The following is a 27,652-nucleotide window of genomic DNA, read 5'->3' on the forward strand; positions in this document are numbered from 1 at the left end:
GTTTTGATGTGGATTGTGGAAAAGTTTCCAAAGTCAAAGAACTTAAGACTGATGAAGAGAATTGATTTGAGGAAGTTCTGCTGTAACCCAGGGCCATGTGTGTGTCAACCAGATAAAATATATATATATAAAGAAGTCAGTTTGGGGTCTAAAGCAGGGCTGTTTGGGTTTGTTCTGTATAACTTGGTCCATGCTTACTGGTACAAAAAAAAATAAATGAATGTAAAGACATTAAAACTAAAGGGTCCCAACACTCCTGTATCTGCTCTGCTTTTGTTACTGTGAAACTTTACACCTGAATGGTAAATGACAAACCTAATGAATGAATTTATATATATTTTCTTATGTAGACAAATCTTACTTTGATTTAAAAGCTAAAAGAAAGGGTACTGCAAATAGGAGCTGGCTCCACGTTTCAGCACTTTAACTTTCTCCAGCCACTTTATCAGCCTTTTCAATTGGTTGACAACATAAATGGTGAGTAACCCAATCAAATGTCACCAACCGTTTGAGTGTCGCATTTAAGCATCTAAATGTTGTAAAGACAAGCTGCTCAGGTTTAAACTGAGCCTCAGAGCAAAGAAAGGAGGGGATTTAAGTGGTTTTTAATGCAGCGTGGCTTGGAGGAAACATCCAGAAAGCAGCAGCTGTGTGGATGTAAACAAATTGATGGGTAGCAAAAGAATCCCTGACTGGTTTGATTAAGAGAAAACAAAAATACAAATATCAGTTCAGTAAAACCAAGCTTTGTGGATTACCAGCAATGAGCAGAAAAAATTTTTAAACCTACAGCAGAAGACCAGCTTAAAGGAAACCAACCTAATTAGATCAGTGCTGCATTGTTCACCATCAGCGCATCATTTTAAAGAAAAATTTGACCCATCATGATAAGTCCAAACGAATCAGGCTGCACACTTTAGCAAAGAACTAGCATGCTGATAACGTCCATCTCCTTTGGACAATATGTATCAATCACCTGACTGTGACTCTTGGCAGAATAATGGATCATTTCACAAACCCAGAAATCTTAAGATGGTTTCTTAAACATAAAGGCGAGTTCACTGACTGCTGAGGGGTCTCCTCAGTCACTGGATGTAAAACCAATAGGTCATATTTAAGGTTAAAGGTTAAGGACAAAGGATGCAGACCATAGCATCTGACAAAACTGCTGACGTGTTTGGCTCTTTGTTTTTTATTTTGTTTTTTAATCCACCTGCAGTTTCAACAAGAATTTCTGCAAACATTGTGACTATTGGCTAAATGAAGTTTCTTTATTTCCTATTGCAGAATTAGTGTCTTTGCCTTAAGTCAACAAAAGCTGGACCCGCAAACATCAAGAGCTAATGGTTTTCAGAAATGAAGAGGGGAGATATGCAAAGTGCTTGTTAGTGAACACAATAAGTGTTTCATTGCTATGATGGCAAATAAAGGCTTTGCTGTTTGATTGAGGGGAAAAAAGGATGGGGACAAAATGCAAAGAACAAGAATAATAGAAATGGCATAAATCAACAAATGTGTCAACATTTTAAGCTTTTGGAAAATCTTGCAGGGGTGTAAATAATTTATTGTATCTGTATAATCAAGAAACAAAATTGGCATACACTTTAATACATCAAAACAACATTTAGCCTGAGCGAAAACAAAAAAAAAAACACATCCCCGAGAAACACTAAATGGTTTATAAAATTCATTTTTGTTGTGACTTATTAAAGCAAACAGTTTAGAGAGCTAATTTTGTCCTGTTGATGTACAATTATAAGGTTAAAAAAAGGATTCCCCCATGTCCTGTTTGGCTCGTACAAATATTTGGGCAGAATAATGAACAGAATCAGAATCTATTGGCTTTAATAATGTCCAATTGGCTCAACAGGCTTCCCTAAAAACCACAGCAGCTTTTATTGTCTCCCTGCTTGATCTGTCGTCTCTTATAATGCCTAGTATGCAATATCAGAACAAGCAGGGATGATGGATGTTACTGCAGGTTGTGAGTGTGTGTGAGGCTGAAGAATGATGCAGAGTGATTGTTAAAAGTGAGCCCTGTAGTTTGAAGGGATTTTCTGCTCTCTTCCTCTCCATTCCACAGTGGCTGTCAGCTTTAATTATCTTTGACAAAGGGCTTTCTGAATCCTAATTATCCTGAGCTTTGTCTTTCCTGGAGCCCTTCAGCGTTCACTCGAGCTGCTTGACGCATTCACTCGTTCCACTCCTCTTCACCCCAAATTAATTGGCTGCGTTTGCAGTTTTTCCTCCTGTCTCCTGACATCTTTTGGGAATCAAAGGTCATCATTATTTCGGGTGAGGATGTCGGGCGACAGCGAGACAGCTATGCATCAGATATCAGCGCTGTCATGTGGCTTCGCTGGTTATGACAGTGACCAGTAAGGGCACTGTCTCATATGTGGAGGTTCATTTAGCCGACTGTGATGGGTAGTTGAAGCTTAGTGGTGTTTGAGAATTTGTCATCGGAATGTTTTCATAATTGTGTAATTCAGGATCTTAAAAGTTATTTTGTCAGGAATGGCACTAACTTTGATAGGAGGGGCTGAGGCAAGAAAAGTTCATCAGTTTATTTTATTGGGATTTTATGTGCATGTCAAACCCAAAGTATTCCATCCTTGTAGAATAAAGAGAAAATTAATTGTTTTCAATTTCGCTAGTCATCCTGACCAGATTCCCTATCCTAGCTAAATAAAATCTTCCCTCAGCATCATACTGCCATTACCAATCTTCATAATAAACTCCCCAGAGTTCTCATTTACACAGTGTTTTGCATGTTGTTCAAAAAGTTTAGGTCTGATCTGACCAGACCATCTTCACAGGCTGTTTTCCCCACATGGTTTGTGATGAACTTTTAATGGGACTTCTCATATCTTCTAAAAAAACAAGGTTGGGGCGGAAGAAAAAAAAAGGAAAATGCAAAAGGAAAAAGGGGGAAAAGCCTTAAACCCCAAAAAAAAAAGCATGCTCCAACTATTTTTTTTTTAACATTATTTTTGTGGATGGCACAAGTTGATAATTTTAAAGGAGGATGGCAGTATTTATGAATCAATACTCAGTTTATTTAAATTCAAATAAAATCATTAATTTAAATGAAAATATCAGAGAAGGGTTTGTTCCTAAGAGGCGTTCCCTGCATTTGTGTTTATGCCATCAAGATCTTCTGCATTAGGCAGCTCTAAATAGCTTCCTCTCATCACAAAGTTGAGGAAGCCTGCCCAACTGGAAACGGGTTTAAAGCGTATTTGTCGACTTACAAATGCACTAGAATCCTCTTCTTGCTCCTGCCTCAGTCATTCAAGAACCGACCCAAAATGGGGCGGTCAATCATGTTGCAGTATTATGGATTGGTTGGTTGCTATCACATCTGTTCATGTCAGACCCTATAATTTAATCATTGAAAGAAGAACAAGTGCTTTGGTTATCTTTGGATGGCAAAGATGTGTTGTTTCTTTTTACCCACTGACTAACCATACAGTAACTACATTTTATCAACATAGGTTTCGCTTTCCTCCTTCAGCTTGTAAGGTTCTGCCAAATGTCCCTAATATTCCGTAGAGATTTTTTGGCAGCAGGACATTGCTACACATTGTCCACCTGGCTTGTCAGGTTCAATCATTTCAGATGTTTCTGAAATGGCTAAACAGAAAAAAAGAAAGTCTGGTCAAAGTTCCTCCAATACAGTTTCATCATGTTTTCAATACTTTAGTAGTGTGGCAATTTTTTTCTGCTCTGTTGAAAAAGCAAAAATTAGTTTGATCTAGCAGGATCTTTTGCAGAGCTGTTGTGGAGCAACACTTTGTATGGCTGAACCTGCAAATCTTGTTGGTCTGTTTATCTGAGGGACAACTTACCCTGGTTAGCATTTACAATCAGTGTGAAAAAAAAAAATCTATGAATTAAAGGTATAGTGGAGGATTTTAGTAAATCTTTGAAAAGACCCGCCCTCTCCACTCCAAAAAAATACATATACACAACTCTGTATCCGCTCTCAAGAGGGAACGGCAATTAAACTCGCGTGAGAGCGTGCACGAGCCCATGTCTCCCCGTGCACGCTCCATTTAAAAGTTGCTGTTTGCATCGCTCATACAGGCTTACTTCCAAATTTTTCCACTATGTCAGACTCACCACCGGTAAGTGAAAATGGGGACGAGCACCTAGGACAGCCTAAAATATATCACCAGAATTATTGACAATTAGGAGGACCACTTATTTTGATGATCCACCCAGATCCAAAAGAAACTCCTCCACTATAACTTTAATATACAAATAAAAAAAAAGATTTTTTAAAAATACTTACATGCATGGGGAAAGTCACCTTTAAGATGGATGGATTATGGAAGGGTGGATGTATTGATGGATGGATTGATTGATTGATTGTAAAAAGGCAAACTGATCATTTGTAATTTATTTCAGAGGCAGCACTTGGGCCTGTCCTGAGCAAGTAACTTTTCAGTTTTTTTAGCCAATGAAAGTCAGTCAAACAAATGGGATAAAATGGGAATTGTTCTTCTTCTTACCAAGGCTGACAAAGCCCATGAAGGTCTCTAATCCACTGTAGAACATGTTAGACATGTTTATGTTATGGTATGATATGTTAGAACGTCAGATTGTTAAGTAAGCTTAGAATAGAAAAAATATGGAGAAATTGTGGGGAATTTAAATGTATTTGTTGTGATTTCTGATTTAACCCCACTGAATATGAGGTGGTTGATATATGATAGTATTTTGTTAACAAGTTAGAGATTTCCGCCTTTGTAGTCGGTCACATGTTTTTCTGAATATGGGTTGGACTCTCGTCTAGTTACAGAGACATCAGTTTTTTTTTTTATCTATATCAGTTTAATTTTACACCCATTTAAACACAAACAAACTCAGAGTGAATAATGAAAAGTGTGTCACAAACATTAACAAGGTGGAAAGCAGCCTGATGGATTTATCCGACATTAATTAAATCTGATAAAGACTTAATTAATGTAAGACAGATGTTAATTTAATTTTAAATTCATTACAATGGAAACATTCTTTCTTAGTCGCTGCAATATAATCTATGAATGCTCTAAGATTATAACTCAGTTTCCTGATTTGCTAATAGTGAAAATTGTTTACCAACATTAGATTTCCACAGAACTAAAGTCAGGTGATAAGGAAGTAAATTAGACACAAAAACAACATCAAACCTTTTGAGTATAATATCAAAACCCCAGTTAAACTCGGTAGAGGCCCCCTCACATTCCACCATAGTTAAAGTGTTGGAATGGACAGATTTCAGAATTAAACCCGACCTGGGGTTTTTAGGAAGGCTGTCCACACGAGATGTTGGATTGGAAGAACTTTTGCAAGACAGAGGGCGGAAATATGTTTTAATCAGCCTGAGGAATCCTGGGATGCTGCAACCAATATAGACTGAAGGCTAGGAATGGATCCAAAGACTCTAGGAAAAGATTATTTTTCAGGGTTTAAAGTTAGGCAACCAGTTTTTTTTTTATTTTATTTTTTTACATTTTTACCTTCAAACAGAATTATTGGCTTTTTAGGTGAGTGGTGCAGAGCAGCTATCACAAATGTTGAGAAGTTCCAATTATTTGCCATGCTCTTATATTTTAAACTGTGTTATATTTAAGCTGTGAAAATAAAAAGCAGCCACAACAAAGACAGTTTATAAAAAAGTAAGTCCAGCTAGCTTTTAGTGCAATAAGCCAGTTACTTTCCAATTTGATTCGATGGGAGCGCGATGTAAAGCAACAATAAAAGTGAGTTGCAAAAGAAACGCACAAACAAAATTGTCTGTCATTGTCCCTTTAAACCATCCGATATGTCTCACATTTGATTATTTCTTTTTTTATCTGCTCACCCTTTTGTGAAGGAGTTTTTGAGCCATCGAATATCACAGAAAAAATATCATAAAACCTCAGATATTGATGTTTAAAAAAAGACATTTTATTTTTCACATCATGTATAATGTGTCATTGTGTTATATATTTGCAATGTTTATATCCCTAACAGCTGTTTCTAGATTTTTTACATGAGCTTTTTACCTCACATATATTTAGCCATAACAGTTCATTAAGTCTAGAGAAGAATATTTACCTTGAAAGATTCTTTCTGATGAATAAAATATTTATGAACTGAAATGTTTTTTCTTTTGTTTCCTTTCTTGTTAAACAAGACTTAATACATATTAATTTTTTTAATTAATGACTTTAAAATCATATTTCAGACAATCAAATGACTTCTTATTATATTACAAGGCATCATTATGGGCTCTTGATATTTAATTGCAGTGTTAATTAAAACTGAGATTAAAGGTCATAACCTTGTTTTTTGACCTCCTTTTTTTTCTGTTTGAGAAAATTAAAGGGATCTCTCTACTTTTATGTGACACAGTCAAGTCAGTAAATAGAGAAACAAGGACAGATTTGTTTAAAAAGAGAAAAAAAAAACCCTGTTAAGAGAAAACAGTGAGAGGGGTGGGGTGATGATACAGAGATTGGGTGATAAATCTTGTTCTGATCAGGTTTCTGTGGTGCTCTCACACCTCAGTCTCTTTCATGGGGTAATTAATCAATCCCAGACTGGGGCCATTGATCGGCCTCTCGTGGCCCTCGCTGTGTTTACACTCCTCGATTGTGTTTGCCACTAAGCCCCTCGATGCCGTTCAATCTCATCGGCAGAAAATGTGACACTCCACCCTCTGATGCCATCAGCAAAACAAAGCATCGATTGACATCTCCATGAAAATCAATCTACTTATATGTTTTTTGTTGTTTTCATGGAGAGGGTGGGATTTGGTTTCGCCATAATCCTCTGTAATCTCGTCCTCCGGGTTTCCAAGCACAAAGTTACTGTGAGCAATCATAACAATCCAAGAATAAACAGTAGACTCTTCTGTTTGCAAAACATTTAATATTTGTCCAGTGAAAGTTAAATTTACTTTGATTTTTACTTTATGATGTAGAATACTGGCATTTTTGTCCGTCTATAACACGTTTGTTTCTATCCCATCCACACTAGTTCTGGTCAAGTTGCTTAAGAACACAGCTTTCCTGACAGGCTTTTTCCCCCTCAACTGAAACCATTTGAGCGTCTTTCTACATTGTTCCTCCTTTGCTTTTCAGAGGCTGCAACTCATGATTCAATGTCTTATTCAAAGATATGAGCGATGACGTGTTTGGCTGTGAGCTCCTGCTGGAGGACAGGAGGAAGCAGCAGAGAAACAACCAAACGTGATCAGTGTGTTAGTAATAGGAAGCAGCGCTACAGTCACCAATGCAAAGTCACAACAAATCTACAAACTTTCTTTGAATGGTTACTAAAGATGTTACTTTTTATTTTTATTTTACAGATTAAGCTAAAGAGCCTTGAATAAATATTTAATACTTCAGTGGTCTTATGAGGATTTCATATATTAGACCCATATAAAGTAACATCAGATGATATAACTATAAAATACATCCATAAAGTGCCTAAAAATATACTTTTTAAGCATTTTATGCTCAGAGTAGGTTATGGCGAGAACTAACTAATTAAATTAAACAGATATTTGCGGTATGACAGTGACCAAATTTGAAAAGTTGAATAGGTATAACTAGTTTGCAATGTACTGCTTTCAAATGCAGTTGCAGAAGTCATTATAGGCTGTGATGGAAGCTGACAACCGTCCTACGACAAGAGGTGCAAGACTCACCTCTGTTCCAGAGGGTGACTTTATTCAAGGTAACAACCTCAAAAAATCCTTTCGTGTTAGACTATGCATGAATCCTCCAAATAACTCATATGATATAAAATAATGCCTCAGCGTATGCCACTCAAACTAGGTTCTTACCAGTGCTGAATGGCCAATAGAGGGCGTCAGGGTGCCGCCCCACCTACCCAGTGACCTTGATTAAGACTTAAAAAAACAAACAAACTCAAATAAAATTAAAATATATTCCGAAATATATCAACAGATTTTTTTTAGATGTGCAAGATAAATATTTAATGACAAGTAAAGCTGTTTCTTCGTCGGATTGGTGATGTATTTCCACCCTTGGGCACAAAAATCTTTGGCCATTGACTCTCGTTAAAAGCTGTACATGCGCAGTAGCCCCTCTGCAATACAAAACCATAAGAGATCTCAGTGGACGTCACAGTCGTACAGAGAAATGGTGCAAGAACAATTTAATTAAGTGAAGTCCCTTAAAGCAAACTTACAGAGAGAAGCAGCAGGTGAAATCGTTTGGACCTGATCAGCCAACATCAAAATGAATCAGCAGTCCAAAGACAGAGGGAGAAGCTACTCCTGGTCTTTTCCAGGACATGGTTAAGCTAGAAGGCTTCGCTAACTGCATGCAGCGAGGCTAAGGCTTTATTCTGCTTCTCCTGCCTCTTTTTTTCAAACGTCAGGATTTGACCCAGCATGGATAAAGACAGGTAGAACTGATTTAAAGCACTTTTTTTTTTTTTAGAAAAGACAAGAAAGCACAATCTGGGATTCACCTGGAAAGTAATATAGCATGGTGCACTTTTTCCAGATGTTTCTAGAAAAGAAAATAATGTGTGTTGCTTCATCTCTATCTCAAACTGAAACTGATTTGAAGGCGTCATTGAGTCATATGCTCATTTCAAATTGTGCTGGGCTCCCAAGATCTGTGTTAATCTGAGATTTTAGCAAGATGAAAAATAAACCAGGTTTAACTGTTTCTCTGCCCCTCCATCAAGTGTTAAAGGTTGCTACTGTATGCTGGCAATTTAATGTCAGACTTTGGACAAAAACTACAACAGACCCCCTCTATGTACTTGGCTGAGTCATTCATCTCACTTCACAGTTTACACCATCTGGCCTTCACAATCCTTTGACCTAAACACAGCTGGTAATTGCATTGTGTTACTCTTTTATCCGGTTTGGCCTAATCAAACTGATAAAAGCTTAAATTACTTTCACAGTTCATGTATCAAACTGTCAGGCTACACTATAAGTTTAAAACCACTCATCGGCAAAGATTTAAATTTATGCAACATTGTTGTTTTTTTGCTGTTTTTTTTTTTTTTTACTAGAACTGGATGCACAAGATTCAATTAATTGTCGATTTTCTCTAAAACCACACAATTCTACATGGAGACTTACAACAGGTATTTGACTTAAAATCTAGCAGCATTCGCGTTAGCAAAACTGAAAGAATTAACTTTGTTGAACAGGTTTTTTTTTTAGATGCTACGATTAAAGTCTTTGCTTTCTGATGTCTGACCTCAACAAGTCATTTTTATCCATAAATCTGCCCCTCACTGGTATATCTGATCAATTCACTGGTGAGTGCATATATTTTTAAATGAATGTATTAATTTTCCTGTCTGGTTTCAAAAAGATGCAGATTAAGATAAAAATTGGTACATATTTTAAAGTTCTTTATTATCATTCTTGAATATAAAATTAAAATCCCCAAATCAATAATAAATCCAAGCTAATGATCATTAGATGGAAAGGTCTGATTTGAGTTATACCTTAGTGAGGCATAAGCTCCAAATCTATTTTGATTCTGTGTGGTTATAACCTATCTAATCTGAATTGATTATTTCCTAAGTCCACACAAGGACATCCCTCCCACACTAGTAATTGAAATATGAAAAGACCCATTGACACAAGGACATGCACTCAGATTGTTAGCTGGTCTGATGGAATTAAATAATGAAATTAAATAACACAATCACACCTTGATTTTTGCTTGAATGTCCCACCAAGGACAACTGTGATTGCTTCTCCGTCTAAAACGCGGGGCGGGAGCAGCTTTGAGTGGGCTGTGTGGAAACACACGCTGTTACCACCTCCTGCTGTGCTCAACGCCCGAGTCCAGCTTTTTCTCTGGCTTTTTCAGTGGATTCAAAAAAAGAAATAAACAGCCAGATTCAGAGTGAGCAGAACGGGAAAAATACTGAGGCATGGCACACATGGTGTGTTATCGGTGGATAAACACTTGGGTCGCATAATGTTTCTGTTCATACTCCTGGCTGTTAATGAGAGGTCCATTCACTCTCCTTTCATTCACCACTTAAGCTCCTTGACAAAACCTGTCTCAGCTTTGATTGTCATATCCACATCTGAACCGCACTTAGCCAATCTGACCAGGCTACATTAAGGTCATACATATTTCATGCCCTATCCCACTTATCTGACAAAGCTTTTCCTTTTTTCCTCCTTTTTTCCTCGCAAACTGAAATCACACCTCATATTTTATTAGACTCTCGTAGAGCTTTCGCTCCGTGGTCAGATGGGCTGTATGTTTTATTCATGTCCTCTGAACATCTGCTTGTCTGGGTGTCAGAAAAATCATCAGACTCCCGGTGGACTCCTGCCTGACTGGTTGTAAATGAACTTTGAAGCTGAGACTCAAAACAACCTGTCAGGGCTCTCCCCCACCAGAGGAAACTCTCGACACAGTGAGCCATGTAACGAAGATCCTGCACTGGACAGCCAGTGATGGAAATGAGCTCCGGACAAGCTGTAAGTTGCTGCTTTTCCAGCTAAGTGCAATATTTAGAAACTGATTCAGTTGTGTGAAAGTGCAAATAGCATTTATCACAAGTTGATTTTGTTTGTCTTCCCACAGCTTTTGGTGAGTTTTGACACTGTTGTTCATGCTGGCTCCTGGTCGACAAGTCTCCCTGAGTCACTGGAGGTTTGTGCCAACTGGAGGGAAGGAGCCTGACCACTAACAAGTGCTCACTGACTCATAGCCGCCACAGTATGTCCTACTGTGTTTGTGCATGAGTGACTGTGTACCAGAGTTTTATATACTGTCCACTTATATACTTGTCTATGTATCACGCTTCCCACAGAAAATGTGTCTGTTTAGAAATGTTAATGAGTCTTAGCTTACATGCACTGCCCTTTAAACTTGCAAACACCTGTAAAACTTAGTTAAATCTCCTCTGACATTATACTGACTAACTGCGGCTAGTTGCGTTATACGTTAAAGGACAAATACCATGGCTTAGAAAGGTGTCCTCACAGTTTGATTATATTCACAACACCCAAAACAATTATTAATCAGGTTTGAAGACAAACGTAAAGAAAGAATTTTAGAGGAACAAGATACACGACTTTCATTGGTTACCACTAATAAAGTAAATAAAGAAATGTGTGGCATGCGTTTGTGTCCATCTGTCTTCACTCTGATCCTCTAGACAAAAAACTTTGGGCAAAACATGCTGTGGACTAATGAGGCAGAAGAGAAGCTTTTTAAAGAAAAGATGCTTTAAACTCGGCATTTTTTACTACTGTCAAATATGGTGAAGGTTGTGTGATGATCAGTGACAAACACTGCCAGTTCAGAACCATGGAGAGTTGCTGTAAATCATATACTATTACTGATGCTTTGAGATTTGGCCGATAGTGATACTGACCCAATACATTATTAGCATGAATCATGCATAATATTGTAATTACTTATTTTGTACGGTAGAATGTTAGAAATGGCATCATTAAGTGATGTTACTAAAACAGAGAACAAAGGTCAACATCAAAAGGTATGAGAACAAAATGGAAAATTAACCAATGAGGTACAGAAAATTGAAACAGAAGCAGAGTGTTTCTATCAGCATGAAATATCAGATTTTACCTGCAGGCGGGTATAATCCGATATTAGCTTTTTGGCAAACATCTGGTCGATATCCGAAATTGATTTCAGATTGTGACATCTCTAACATCAAGTGCACTTGAGTTGAGTTGCAAGCTTGTCCGGGAGGAAAATTTCTTGCAAGTCAGTGACTCGATGCAATCAGCTGGTTTTCCTGGCTTTAAACTTTTAACCAGTCCGAGTTCATTGTCTCTGTAAAGTGCCTAGAGATGACATGGGTTGTGAATTTGCGCTATTTAAATAAACTGAATTGAAACTGAACTGAATTGAGTTATCAGAGTCACATCAGCAAGTACACCTCTGATTGGGTAGAATAAATTAGTCAGGGTTTTGAACTTGGTCAAAGTCTCAGCCTCAGATTAGGATGGTGTAGCTGCAGTTTAATCAGACTGGTCAAGTTCAAAAACATCTCAGTGTGATTCTTTAAACTAAATGAACATCTGGAGTGGCCTAGTCATAATCTGGACATGAATCAGATTGAAAGGTTGTTACATTACCTTTAGCCGGACATTCACACATAAAACCCTTGAATGTTGAGGAAGTATATAATTTCTAAAAATAAAAAGGAAAAACAAAACTTCCTCCAAAGCTATGTAATACAGTTTTATGTCTACCTTATCTTAATTTATCTTTGTCTGATATGAACATTTGTGAAAATCTGTGAACAATATAGGTGTAGTATGCTGGAAGAAATCTGATTTTGATTAACAACAACATTAAGTTACAATAACTATGCAGATCAAACACAGCTATGCATTATGATGTTACCAGATAACCATGAACCCATTCAATCTCTGGGTAAATACATAGAAGAAATCAATGCATGTATGTGCCAAAATTTTCTTCAGCAGGAAGGTTCTGGGTTCAATTCTTCTGCATGGAGTTTGCATGCTCTCCCTGAGCATGCGTGGGTTCTCTCCAGGTACTACGGCTTCCCCCCACAGTCCAAAAACATGACTGTTAGGTTAATTGGCTTCTCTAAAGTTCTCCTTAGGTGTGTGTGTGTGCGCGAATGGTTGTTTGTCTCTGTGTTACCCTGCGATGGACTGGCGACCTGTCCAGGGTGTACCCCACCTCTCGCCCATAGACAGCTGGAGATAGGCGCCAGCACCCCTCGTAACCCCACTTGAGATTAAGCGTGTTAGAAAATGGATGGATGGAATTAAAACAAAAGTTAAGTAATAATTTCTGGACTGAAGGAGGATCATTTAAAAGTTAATGCCCAGCTTCAGCTATAAAACACCAATAAGGCTCAAGATCTGGGAGTATTTATGGACTCAGACCTGAACATTTAAAGGCAAATAAAGACTTTAATAATGCTTACCTTAAGTTACCTAAAGAAAATCTACAGGATAGCAGGACAACTTTCTCAGCAGGATCTTGAAAAACGAATTAATAGTGAAATACTAATCAACTTTGTCTTCACAGGTTTCCTTAAAAAGTTGATCAGACAGCTGCAGTGGAGTCGGAATGTTGCTACCTGCTTCCTCATTATATATAACTATTACTATTGCTACACTCACTGCCTGTATCTCAGAGAATAGACTTACACTCACCGGCCACTTTATTAGGTACGCCATGCTAGTAACGGGTTGGACCCCCTTTGGCCTTCAGAACTGCCTCAATTCTTCGTGGCATAGATTCAACAAGGTGCTGGAAGCATTCCTCAGGGAGTTTGGTCCATATTGACATGATGGCATCACACAGTTGCCGCAGATTTGTCGGCTGCACATCCATGATGTGAATCTCCCATTCCACCACATCCCAAAGATGCTCTATTGGATTGAGATCTGGTGACTGTGGAGGCCATTTGAGTACAGTGAACTCATTGTCATATTCAAGAAACCAGTCTGAGATGATTCCAGCTTTATGACATGGCGCATTATCCTGCTGAAAGTAGCCATCAGAAGTTGGGTACATTATTATATTCCCCACACCATGACACCACCATCACCAGCCTGAACCGTTGATACAAGGCAGGATGGATCCATGCTTTCATGTTGTAGACGCCAAATTCTGACCCTACCATCCGAATGTCGCAGCAGAAATCGAGACTCATCAGACCAGGCAACATTTTTTCAAATCTTCTATTGTCCAATTTCCATGAGCTTGTGCAAATTGTAGCCTCAGTTTCCTGTTCTTAGCTGAAAGGAGTGGCACCCGGTGTGGTCTTCTGCTGCTGTAGCCCATCTGCCTCAAAGTTCCACGTACTGTGTGTTCAGAGATGCTCTTCTGCCCACCTTGGTTGTAACGGGTGGTTATTTGAGTCACTGTTGCCCTTCTATCAGCTCCAACCAGTCTGGCCATTCTCCTCTGACCTCTGGCATCAACAAGGCATTTCCGCCCACAGAACTGCCGCTCACTGGATGTTTTTTCTTTTTCGGACCATTCTCTGTAAACCCTAGAGATGGTTGTGCGTGAAAATCCCAGTAGATCAGCAGTTTCTGAAATACTCAGACCAGCCCTTCTGGCAACAACAATCATGCCATGTTCAAAGTCACTCAAATCACCTTTCTTCCCCATACTGATGCTCGGTTTGAACTGCAGGAGATTTTCTTGACCATGTCTACATGCCTAAATGCACTGAGTTGCCGCCATGTGATTGGCTGCTTAGAAATTAAGTGTCAACTAGCAGTTGGATGGGTGTACCTAATAAAGTGGCCAGTGAGTGCATTTTAATTATTTTGCTTATTTTAATCTATAAACTATTAATGGTTCTGCACCAAAATACACACATGGACAAAACTTTGCCGCCCCACTTTCATGAAATAAAAAAACACAATGGTCACAGAAATAACTTGAATCTGGCAAAAGTAATAATAAATAAAATGAACAAATGAAAGTCAGACATAGAATGCTTTTAAAAGATAAAGGAATAAAACCTACCTGGACAAAAATGATGTTACCTCAAGAAACAATGAAAAAAAATTGTCACCAAGGGGGCACATTAAATCAAGGTGTATCAATTAATTAGCATCACAGGTATCTACAACCTTGTAATCAGTTATTTGGTCTATATGTGGGGGCTACAGGTAGTCAATGAGCTTTTTGGGTTACATGGTGTGTATCACACTCAACATGGACCAAAAGAAGTGAAGGAAAGAGTTATCTCAAGAGATCATGAGGAAAATTATAGACAAATATGTATGAAAGGAAGGATAATATGAATGTTAACAAAAGAGCCCAGAAAAACTTCTAGAGATTAAAAGTGAACTTCAAGCTCCAGGAATATGAGAGTCAGATCACATTATCTGTCATTGTTTGTGCCAAAATGAATTCCATGGGAGACGACCAAGGAGAACACCATTGTTGAAAATAAACCATAAAAACATAGACTGGAATATTCCAATCTACAAATTGAAAGGATACAGAGCTTCTGGGAGAATATCCTAAGGACAGATGAGGGAAACTTGAGCTTTTTGTCAAGGAACATCAGCTCTATGTTTACAAACAGTACAATAAGGCATATCAAGGAAAGAACATTGTTCCTACTGTGAAACACGGAGGAGGCTCTGATATGTTCTGGGGCTGCTTTGCTCAATCTGGCACAGAGTGTCTGAATCTATGTAGGGTACTATGAAATCTCCAGATATATAGAGAGAAATGGTCTGCCCACTGTCAGAAGGCTTGGTCTCAGTCACAGGTTATGGGTCTTCAACAGGATAATGATCCAAAACACACAAGTAAAAACAGCCAAGAACAGCTTAGAGGAAAATATTGGACTATTTTGAAGGGGCCTTCTATGGGCCTTCTTCAGGCTCTAATCTACTCTGTATACCCCGAACCAAACATGGAGAAGCAGGTTTTAGTTCTTATGCTCCACCGATCTGGAACAAACTCCTTAAAAAAATTTAAAAGTAATGAAACCCTAAGGTTAAGCTTTCAACCCGAGATTCAACGTGTATTTGTTTAGTGCCCTTTGACAGTGCTATCTAAACAATTTAGTTTAAATTCAAAATGTTCAAATGGAGTTTTTTTCAAGATGGATTAAATTATTCCTTGTTCCAAATACCAGTGAGTTAACTGTAGATCTAATGGGGAGTTGCCTAGTGGTTAGGGCATTGAGCTTGGAATCCTGAGGTTCTGAGTTCAAGCCCCACTCCCACAGACAGTCACTCTGGCTTTCTGAGCAAGACCCTTAACCCCACACTGCTTCCAGGGCGCCCCTAGATGGCAGCCCACTGCTCCCAAAGGAGATGGATTAAATGCAGAGGTAAATTGCTCCAATGTAAGATCAATAAAGTTCAATTATTATTATCGTTAGAAATGAGAAAGTAAAAAAAAAAATGTTTTTAGCATCTTTAAAAACGCATCCACATTGACAGAAACATTGCTTCACAAGAGGAAAATCTACGTTTTTAGAACGATATAGGCCTTAAAGGAATAGTACACCCAAACATGATTAGCCTTCATTTTCTACTCACCCCCATGCTGAACAACACTCTGGAGTACGTTTTTGATATCTCAAATGCATCTGGAGATCTGGGAGGCTTCTTGCTGTCTGCTGACATTCAAATAATGGAGGTCTATGGTGACCGAGGCAGAAAGGTCCATAAAAGTCCACAAAAAACGTGTCAATATTCCTCCATACTGCTCGTCCAATGTATTCCAAGTGTCCTGAGTGGGTAGCATCCAGAATTTACTCGAAACAAAGTCATTTAGAATGTTTTTAGAGCATAAACAGTAGTGTATAGGATTTCCTAAAAGCGCGTTCACGAGTCTACGGAAACCGCGGCAGACCAAACCAGATGAAAGTGCGCATTCAGCGTCTGCTCTGCCGATAATGCAAGCGTAGAAGAAGAAATGTGCTGTTTACCTGTGCAAAGACAGAAACAACGAAAGAAAAATGTCTGAGGACTTCAGTCTTGAGGAAGAGCATGAGTTCTTTGCCGAGCTGAATGCGCACTTTCATCTGGTTTGGTCTGCCGCGGTTTCCGTAGACTCGTGAACGCGCTTTTAGGAAATCCTATACACTACTGTTTATGCTCTAAAAACATTCTAAATGACTTTGTTTCGGGTAAATTATGGACGCTACCCACTCAGGACACTTGGAATACATTGGACGAGCAGTATGGAGGAATATTGACACATTTTTTGTGGACTTTTATGGACCTTTCTGCCTCAGGCGCCATGGACCTCCATTATTTGAATGTCAGCAGACAGCAAGAAGCCTCCCAGATCTCCAGATGCATTTGAGATATCAAAAAAGTACTCCAGAGTGTTGTTCAGCATGGGGGTGAGTAGAAAATGAAGGCTAATCATGTTTTGGGTGTACTATTCCTTTAAAAGGTCAATTTATTGTTTTTATGAACAACATTAAAGTCAAGGAGGGATGAGAACCAACATCTCTCTTGACGCCTCAGTGAGGAATTTGAAGCAGAGGGTATTAATCACATATATCTTTCTAACAACAATGCTCTCTAACAATGAGGACTTTGAGAAGAGCCTTGTTCTTTGATTTGATTGGACTAATATTTAGGTTACATGCAACAAATGTTTCACCTGTGAAACACTGTGTGAAACAAAGCATGGAGGTATGGAAGAACACCTAATGTAAACTGTTCTGGTAGAGCATCTATGGCATTATGGACTTGTTTCTCTTCCGAAACACCCGGGGAATCATGTGGAGTTCATATCAAGTCTTTGAAACACCATGATATTCAAATATAAATTAGGTGGTTTCTGTCAGAATAGTGAAGAGGTGGAGCATTTCCCCTGGATAAAGAGCCCAAACTGGAGGGCAAACGCTAAATAAACCTTCTTCTATAATTGCCTCAGTCCCCAGACAGATGTTCTACAGAAATTTGGGGTCAGCTGAGTTCAAAATTCAGTTCAGTTTATATATATATATATATATAGTTCCAATTCACAACACATTTCATCTCAAGGCACTTTACAGAGGCAATTAAACCAGATCATACAATCACACTGGTTGAAAGGAAAACCAGCTGATTGCATTCAATCATTTACTGGAAGGCAATCCCTCACACCAAGCATGCTTGTAGCAGCAGTGGAAAGGAAAATGTCCTTTTAACAGGAAGAAATCCCCAGCAGAACCAGGCTCTGTGTGAGCGGCCATCTTCTGATGCCGACTGGGGTTCAAGGAGACTGAAGAACAAAAAGAAGCAGAGATGCAAAAGTCAACTGCCAACCAGCTCCACAGGTGGCCCCCGTCCAGGAAACACACAGCCAGGCAGACAAGCTCTGAGCCAGCTCCCTTATCAGAGGATGAAAGAGAATGCATACATTTCAAAGTCATAGAAACAAGACTACACTGAAAAACAGGCCAAGCTCGAACATCTATATACAAAGGTGTTGATGGCAGCAGGACAACTGATATTTCACTCCAGGATAGTGTCACAGACAAACAGGAACAGACCAGGTGAAGATTGAACTAATTCATTTTGCAAAATGGGAGAATAGAGATAGAATAAAGCAGAATAATGAAAAAGGGGTCCCCATCTCCCCCAGCAGTCTAAGCCTATGGCAGCATTAACTATAGAGATAGCTCAGAGCCCCTCTAGCTATAAGCTTCATCAAAATGGAAAGTTTAAAGGCTACCATTAAAAGTAGACAGGGTGTTTACCTCATGGACTAAAACTGATAGTTGGTTCCACAGGAGAGGAGCCTGATAAGTAAACGATCTGCATTCCCTTCTACTTTTAGAAATTCTAGGAACCACTAGTAAACCTGCAGATTGAGAGCAAAGTGCTCTGTTAGGAACATAAGGAACAATCAGATCTCTGATATAAGATGAAGCTTGGCCATTTAAGGCTTTATATGTGAGAAGAAGGACTTTAAATTCTATTCTGGGTTTAACAGGAAGCCAATGGAGAGAAGCCAGGATAGAAGAGAAATATGATCTCTCTTTTAAATTTTCATCAGAACTCTGGCTGCAGCATTTTGGATCAGCTGAAGGCTTTAAACTACAGTTTATGGAATTCCAGATAGTAAAGAATTACAATAGTCCAGCTTTGAAGTACCAAATGCATGGACTAGTTTCTCAGCGTCATCCTTGGACAGGATATTTCTGATTTTTGCAAAATTCTCCAGATGAAAGAAGGAAATACTAGAAAGCTCATTGATATGGGATTTAAATTATAGGTCCTGATCAAAACTAACACAAATACCATGGTAATCTGAAGAAAGGAGAGTATAGGAGAATACCCAGGGCTCTGGGTAAATCAGAGAATCTCAGACCGTGGTTGGTAAACAGTAGAAAACAACAGCTAGTGTTACTTTGCCTGCCTAAAGTGGTACTTATTAACCGAAATTTAGAGCTAATCAACAAAAAAGGCACAGCTTTTCAAGCATTTTCCATTTTTATTTTATTTTTTTTAAAGAAAATTTCAAGGTTCCAAAATGTTCTTTAAAGAAGTCCATGTTCCTAAAACACAGCACTTCTAAAATGCTGACTGAAGGCTGCTAAATCCAGACTCCAAATACCTCTGAGCTCTGAGATGGACATAAAACCTAACTTTACAGATTTTTTACTTGATATGTTAAAATTCCAGACTTGCTTCAATTAGCAATTTAAAACATAGCAACGCATTTCTTTATATATAAGAAAATCAAATGTCATACTGCTTGGGTCAAAGACTTAAAGATATCAACGTTTTCAAGAGGTCAAATTGCTTTTTTATTTTTCAAAAACCTTTATAAATACAGTTTCATTGAATTTAAATGTAAGAGTTGCAGATACATTTTGACCTTTGAGTAAAAACAAAATGATTCTTTCTAGATTTGCTCCAGTCCTGAGAAAAGTTATAGTTGCTATTGGCTAAAGGGAGTTTGAACAAACTATTTAAAGTTGGAGTGACAACATAAGGCTTCATCTGAGCTTCCTGTTCAGCTTTTCTTTTTTTGTACATGAATTTTAAATCTGCAAAAAAGAAGCCTATTAGAGAAAATAAAATACCAAAAAGTCTCTTCAACAACCAAAAATAAACCGTGTAAATATCTATCAAGATATAATATGACCAGAAAATGACTAGAATGCAAGAAAATCCAGATATGGTATCTAATAATTGCATAGGTTAAAATAGTTTTTAAAATGATTAATCAAAACCATGTAAATAATGTGAATAATGAGTAAAAATGTTTTTGTTTTTTTTTAATGGCTGCATTTTTTTTATATGCTTTTGTGCTTTCAGCTTGAAACCACCCTGCAAAACTCTTTAAGGGAGGAGAACAAAAACCTAATGAGAAGCTGGATGAGATCAATCAGGATGGAAGAGAGAGTGCAGAGGTATGGCTCTAACTGCTTGATTCTCTTAACCACTCAAACACATCTGAGAACAACCTACACAGTTTAATTTGGCCATTCCCAGAACTCGGATTATTTTCTTTCGCTGTAAATTCCTATTTTTGAAATTCTACTTCTGCAAAAATCAAAGCTCCCAGAAATCTATTCCAACTTCCATAAAATCATCAAACTACACAGACGTGTTCATATGTAAAGAGGGTATAAAAAGTCTGCACATCCTGGTTAAAATGATAAAATGTCAGTATTGGAGGTGTTCCCATCACACTGTTCAGTATAACCTGTGGAAGCTCTTAATTCTAACTACTGGTTAATTAGGTTATGTTTACCAGCTTTCCTTGTAAACGACCCAACATTGGTTTCATCGGTATAAGGAGTCATCCTTCAAAGCCAGCTCCTACTGAATCCTCTCCTCTTTGCAGTGGCTCTATAGATTTTCCCCACATGATAAATTGGACAAAGGGAGCCACTGAGGTGTGACCTTTTGTCTTAAACGGACCTAATTAAGTTGCAGTTGTTTGGATAAGCCTTTATAAAACAGTGCTGGGTGGAGCTTAGAAATAATCAATTGGAAAAGTGATACATGTAAGATAAACATATCCTTTTACTTCACAGACTGAAAAAAAACTTTCTGCCTCTAAAAGTTTCTAAGTTGCATCAGTGTCTGTAAGTCGTTCATCCTCTTATTTGATTAAAGAATGGCACAGACGCGTCCCCATCCATCACCTCCACCCCTCCCCTCACTCTGGTATTCCAGGAAGGAGTAGCGCTTCATTTCGTGCCCATTTTCTCTCTGTTGCTCCGCGCTATAAGCAGAAACTTGAGGAAAGCTGCAGGCTTCCATGTCCGCGTCTTCCTGGAAGTCTTTTGGAGAAGTTAGAGATGAAGTTGGATCGATCCTGCAAGGCGTTCAAAGTTTTGGATGGTTTCTTTTAAGCGGGGTTTAAAGGACTTTTTCACCTGCAGAAGTCGGGGTACAATTCCACAGCGGGTGCAACTCTTTCTTCTGCAAATATTTCGCCCGCAATCAGGCTGGAAGACCATCCAATCGGAAGAACGCCGCGAATACGCAGGGCGCAAATGATCGCAACTGGTGTTTGCGGCGTGGCGCTGGTTCTGGTGCTGGTGGTGCTGATTCCGGTCATGGTGAACTCCGCCGGAACCCCTGCACGATACGAGATGCTCGGATCGTGTCAGATGGTGTGCGACTCCCACGGGACCGCAACGGCGGCCACTGCGAAGGCGGCCAACCCGAACAAAGACAACCGCCTGGTGCAATCGCTGCCGACGTTCATCCAGGGTCCCCAAGGAGAGCCCGGGCGCGTTGGAAGGATGGGCCCCAGGGGTCCGGTCGGTGAGCCAGGTCCACCGGGACCGGTGGGTCCTCCAGGGGAGAGAGGACCACCTGGACCACCGGGTCCACCTGGGTTACCTGGAGCAAATGGACCAACAGGCGCCATCAGCGCAGCCACTTACAACACGGTACCAAAGATTGCGTTTTACGCAGGGCTGAAGAAGCAACACGAGGGCTATGAAGTTTTAAAATTCGACGACGTTGTCACAAACCTCGGCAATCACTATGATCCATCGACAGGAAAATTCACCTGTTCCATACCGGGGATTTACTTTTTCGTTTACCATGTGCTGATGCGAGGCGGGGATGGAACAAGCATGTGGGCCGACCTCTGCAAAAACAACCAGGTAGGTTCGAAACTGGGATTTAAACTAATTTTACCTGCAGAGACGCTGTGCGTAAAAACGCTGTAAGTGAAACTTTAAGTTTTACGCACGAAGGATTCCAAAAGAGGACGCAAAAATAAACTCAAAAGAGTGAAGCTCGTGAAATGTTATATTTCATATAACTTTTAAATGCTCTGATTGATAAAATTGCATCTATTTGGATAGCCTATTATTAGGGATTGTTTAAATTTAACTTTATATTGCACGACTTTGGCTTTTACGCACACCATCTATAAAAGAAAATGTCATGATGGAGCTAAAATCAAAGTGATAAACCATTCTAATCAGAATCGATTAATTTATAATAAATGTATGAATAAATATCATCAGTATAAAATCTTTTGCCAGGTGAGGGCCAGCGCCATCGCGCAGGACGCGGACCAAAACTACGACTATGCCAGCAACAGCGTCGTCCTCCACCTGGAGGCTGGAGATGAGATTTACATCAAGTTGGACGGAGGAAAGGCGCATGGCGGGAACAACAACAAGTACAGCACCTTCTCCGGCTTCATGCTGTACGCTGACTGAAGCACAGACTGCAGGGATGGATCCCTATCTCTTCATGTAAAGCTTGCTGTCACAGCTCCTGCTCAGTCCACTCAGGATATTAGAGACAGATAAAGCTCACCGTTTTGTTGAACATCATTCCAAGAGATTTGCAGAAAGTCCTGCAAAAGCAAAACTCTACTTTGCAGCAGTGAGGGACCCCAGAGTGTAAAACACCAGTTTTCATTTTGTACAGCAAAGTCAAATCTATTTGTGTGGCTCGTGCGCTCTGACTGAACTATTGTAGGCTTTACAAATTAACTAACTTTAGCTGCTGTGTTAAAATCTACATTTTGCACTTAATCACAGATCCTTATATCCACATAACCACTAATCAGTCCAGTGTTGGTCTATTTCTGTGCTTTATTTATAGACAAAATGTCCAAGTTGTATGATTTGGGGTAAACGTTAAAAAAAAAGAATCGTGATGCATGTTTATAAGACGTTGACATTTTAACACTGTGCAGCATCAAATGATGTGACGTTTATGAAGCACAAGTATATTGGCAAACTGGTCAGTGCACGTCATTCTTTCATGTGTGTGTGTCAACGTGGCATCTGGTTTAAGCAGCAGGGTAGCCTGGTTAGTCACCAACACTGACATATCTTTTCTAAAACTCTGAAACATTCATCAATCTGCTTGCTGAACTTTCAGCTTTCCTTGATCTGAAAACATCAGTTAAAATGTAAAATGAAATCATCTAGCTCTCTTTGTACAGCCCTGACATGATTAATCCAACTTATGTACTTTTCATGGTGTGCACTCAGCTGTGGCCATCTCACCATTGATCATGTGTTGAAGTCACCCTGTGTGACCAGCTGTTCCCAGATGAGGGGAGGACGTGTCCTTCGTTTTGGCCGGCCCGCCAGCATTGTCCCACAGGCACACAGAGACACCCAATGAGGGTGGCACCGTGACATCTCATCTAACACAAGCCCATGGTGACGAGATCTGAGCAGCATACTGATTATGAGCGGGCTCATTTATTCACCTGTCAGGGAACACCTTCACAGACATGTTTCAAATGGAGGAGGAGTGATGATGTTTAAATTAAAAAAAAGATAATTACCGTTGCACCATATGTGTGAGCCCCTCTGCAGAGAATACATTAAAAGGGAAGAATATTTGGACCAATCAAATGTCTCCTTTAGTTAATGACTAATGTGTGATATAAAGCCGTTTTAATCAGATGTGCAATAAGCAGTTTTTTTCTGGACAACATGAACTTCTGTTATCTTTAAGGTCTGATTACAGATCATTTACAAAGCATTATTGTCCAGAGGACAACTACGCACAAAAAAATGAAATAACAAAAAAAAGCGCAGGTCCTGCGGTAGTGGTAGTAAGATTAAATCCCAAATGAAATGTAAAAATACAAGCTTGTCACCAGCTCAGTATTTTTTTTTTTTCAATTGTGTTTTTGTCATCACACTATCACAAGTACAGAGCAATGAAATTAACTCTCTGCATTGAACCCATCCCCTTGGGGAGCAGTGGGCTACCACTGCGCAGCACCTGGGGAGCAGTGTGGGGTTAAGGGTCTTGCTCAGGTACCCAGAGTGGCAGTCTGTGGGAGTGGGGCTCGAACTCAAAGGGTTTCTGCGGGTCATTAAAAATCATTAAAAGTCATTCAATTATTATTTCTTAAATTAAGGCCTTAATTTGCATTAATTCATTAAATTTGATAATTGTGGCATTAAAATGCTTTGGAAAAGAATTTTGAGGCAGAGAAAAGGCTAGAGAATGGGAAAAATGCAAATTTGAACCAAAGTGGTGGGAAAACGAGGAACTCAGGACATGGCTACAGCCTGTCCACGGAGAAGATGGCGAAAGATTTTGCCATGTGTAGGTGTATATATATATATATATACACACACACACACTTAAGTCATGGGTACTTGTTGATGGCATTACGATTATTTCTAAGAGCATTAAAAAGCATTAAATAAGAGTTACTCATTCATGTATAAACCCTGACTCAGAACCTGAGGATTCCAAGCTCTATGCCCTAACCATTAGGCAGCGACTCCGCTAAATATCAGAGCATAAGTCTATTTACTGGCTAAAAAAAGACAACAGATTTTTCATTACTTGATGAGCTGATCACCAATCAGTACTGATCAAGAAACATTTCCTGGTTCCAGTCTGTCCAATTGCTTTGCTTTGATTTTAAACAAATAAAGGCCAAAGTGATAAAATAAAAAAGAAATAACGCAAGCTTAGATCACAAAGGTCAAAACTTCTTAATAAAGTGACAATAGTTTACTTGGAAGTGAAAGCAAATTGCTTTTCATAGAGATGCATCTCTAATTTAGACTCATTAAACTACCAAAGCAAAATATATATATATATATATATATATATACGGTATATAAATAAAAACAGAACAAATGAAAGAACCATTTTGGTGTTATTAACATTTACTTTTCTATCATATACGTAAAAATTCTAAATATAAGTATGAATTAGGGATGCCAAAAAGAGACTTTTTGTTGCCGATAGAGATTTATTTTGAATGTCTGACCTGCTGTTAAAGGTTTTTATTCAAGGACTCCAAAATAAATCAAATGAGCTGCAGTTATTTCACAAAGAACGAACGGATCATCTCCATTTATGCAACACAGCTTTTGTTCTTAGACGATTTTTATTCAAATCAATAAAAAAAGTGATGACTATAATAGACTGATATGAAAGGAGCTGTTAATGCTGCTGACTGAATGGCATTAATCAAGGGAAAATTTTTCCATTCACTGGTAGATTTCTAGTTTTAATTTTTAAAGAATACGCTGATCTTTTTCAACTGCAGAAATTGCAGCCTATGATTATTAAGTAAAAAAATCCAAACATGAGATTTATCAACATATAACCATTAAGGGTTTAAAACAATGAGTACGATTATCCTAAAGGTTTCCCATTTCATTCTGTGCTGTTAAAAATAAAATCACAGCTCTGTCAAACCAGCTTTGTTTACTTTTTTTGTGTCTTATTTGAAGGTCAGCCAGCGTTTGGGGTTGTCGATGAGGATTTTGTCCACCTGGTGCTGTGCGATACCCCTTGTCAGCATCTTCGGTACAATGTTCTTGAGGATGTGGGAGTAGCCGTGGCCGCCAAACTTGGTCAGACGGTTCTTGGTGTGGATGTCGTGGGCCACCAATATTTTGTCTTCATAGCCTTCCTTCACCAGAAAAGCCAAGCTGGAGAAACACCAACAAGCTTTGTGAAAAAATAACCACAGCAATGGTTCCCTCCAAATATAAACAGAAACCAACTCATAAGGAGAAATCAAGAAGATCAGTTAAGGTTAATGTAAAAGCATCAAGTGAGACAGTTAATGTATAAAAAAACTTTTAATTGAAGGATTTAAACAAAGAATTACTATTTAGTAACTGAGGGCAGCTTTACTCACGTTTTCACTCTCTGGCTGTCGCTGGGCATGTCCACCTTCAGGTTAAATGGGTAGTTCAGCATCTCTGTTCCAAAAAGGTCATACTCCAGGTAACTCCCCATGTTTGCAAACTCAAGCAGCTCGCCTTCATCAAATATTGTCCTAGAATAAGAAAATGAAATTCAGACTCATCTAGAGGCTTGTATTTCATGAGCAGCTGTATACTAAACAATTTTAAAGTTATAGTGGAGGATTTTCGTGACTTTTTGAAAACACCTGCCCTCTCCACTTAAAAAAAAAAAAAAATGCACATGCACATCCCTGTACCCCAGGGGTGTCAAACTGGTTCCATAAAGGGCCGTGTGGCTGCAGGTTTTCTTTCCAACCAAGCAACACCACACCAGACTCCAGTCATCTCATCAAGTGAGTGCAATCTGAACATGATGACTTGATGAGATGACTGGAGTCTGGTGCTACTGCCTGGTTGGAAAGAAAACCTGCAGCCACACGGCCCTTTCTGGAACCAGTTTGACACCCCTGCTGTACCCACTTCTGAGAGGGAACGCCTATTAAACGCATGCAAGAGCATGCACAAGCCCACTTCTTCTTGAGCAAGCTCTGTTTATAAGTTGCTTTTTGCATCGCTCATACAAGCCTACTTTCCAAAAAAAGATTTTCAGTTTTTTCCACTATGTCAGACTCACCACTGGTAAGTGAAAATAGGGACGAGCACGTAGGATGGCCTTACATAAACATATTACCAGAATGATCGACAATTAGGAGGAGCAATTATTTTAAAGATTCACCCAAAAACATCTTCAACTATACTTTTACGAGAAATTATTTGGAAGATAAAAAATACGGAGTGATTTCAGCTTTTGGTGACAACATGTAATCTGGTGAACTTTATGTCATAGAAGCTTTACCAGTGATTTCTTTAATACATGTCATTATCTGTAAGTGAAACATTAAGCCGTTTATTGGATTTCATACTTTTTCCAACTGAAAGTTGTACAATTTACTGGTCAAAAAATAATATATTGTCCCCACATGAGCATTTGTGATGTTAGTTATAGCCGTTTAAAAAGTTATTAAAAACTTTTTTTTCCTGTGAGGAATGATTGTATAGATTACAACTTCAGATCTGATTAAAAACAGGAATTAGATATACAAGTAGGAATTTATTGTAAATTTACTCTAAATTTTAAATGTTTACATCCAAGCTACTATTTGGAGATCTGGGGTCTGATTTATCGAGTTTGCATACGGCGTGAAGCTTGTGTGTTCCACTTACTATGTTAAGGTTGTGATCTACCAAAAACAAACTTGCGGTCGACTTGTGCGGCCCCTAATGCCTATGCTGACCTATGCATACGCACCTTCTGAGAGGACACGGGTAAAATGGTGACATAGATTGGGAGGTGAAAAACTGAAGCCACATTAAGTCCTCTAAGACTTTCAATTTCACTTTACATAAAACGTGAATCATAGATGGATCATCATCATAAACTTGCATCCATTATCGCGGTGTAATACGTGCTTTCACTGGTAAAACAAGACTATAAATGAGGTCCTGTGAAATACATAAAACAGGGCGGTGTTCTGATCCTTAATCAAAGTGAACTTACTATTTAAACATTCCTCACCATCACATCGCTCTCCCTGATAATCAACTGGGATTTAACATAGATATACAGTAAATAGTTGTGAGGCCCTCACTTTGATGCCTGCAAGCACCTTAATAATCTTGTGACAACTGGGTGCAAAGGATGCTGCTCTGCTATAACGTTTAAATGGGAGAGTTAAGAGAGAAGGAGTTTTCAAGAACTACCAATGTTCCCTGGCCTAAATTCCCTGGGATCGAGATGAACAGGGCTCAGAGCAACCCACCGGACCCCCGCCACCCCTCTTCATCACAATGCAGAAAGAAACCCAGACATAGCAGTGTGCATGGTTGTTAAGAAATACAATTATATATGAGTAGCCTGCATACCTGGGTATATATCACGTTTAATTGATTATTTAAAATCATAGTAACGCCTTATATATCAATAATATGGTTATATGGCACTGTTAGTTAAAGATGCATAGGAGTCTATGTCCCGATA

The 27,652-nt window shown here is 38.9% G+C and overlaps 2 protein-coding genes across 2 annotated transcripts in view; one reads left to right on the forward strand and one right to left on the reverse strand.

Moving 5' to 3' along the window:
* The first annotated feature begins 20,952 nt into the window (after positions 1 to 20,952).
* On the forward strand, positions 20,953 to 23,544 carry LOC107081687 (complement C1q-like protein 3). The gene is made up of 2 exons (XM_015369879.1): positions 20,953 to 21,573; positions 21,961 to 23,544. The coding sequence occupies exons 1-2, from the start codon at positions 20,953 to 20,955 to the stop codon at positions 22,138 to 22,140; spliced, it is 801 nt and encodes a 266-aa protein (XP_015225365.1). The 3' UTR covers positions 22,141 to 23,544.
* Positions 23,545 to 24,654: 1,110 nt separating this feature from the next.
* Positions 24,655 to 27,652, reverse strand: part of pter (phosphotriesterase related) — a 9,036-nt gene continuing 6,038 nt past the window's right edge. Inside the window, exons 4-5 of the mRNA XM_015369868.1 lie at positions 25,566 to 25,706; positions 24,655 to 25,353 (exon numbers count right to left, since the gene is read on the reverse strand). Of these exons, the coding sequence (XP_015225354.1) occupies positions 25,143 to 25,353; positions 25,566 to 25,706 (352 nt within the window). The 3' untranslated portion in view covers positions 24,655 to 25,142. The remainder of the gene's footprint in view (positions 25,354 to 25,565; positions 25,707 to 27,652) is intronic.

Source organism: Cyprinodon variegatus, unplaced genomic scaffold (genome assembly GCF_000732505.1).
Source record: "Cyprinodon variegatus isolate N-32 unplaced genomic scaffold, C_variegatus-1.0 Scaffold39, whole genome shotgun sequence".
Taxonomy (NCBI): Eukaryota; Metazoa; Chordata; class Actinopteri; order Cyprinodontiformes; family Cyprinodontidae; genus Cyprinodon; species Cyprinodon variegatus.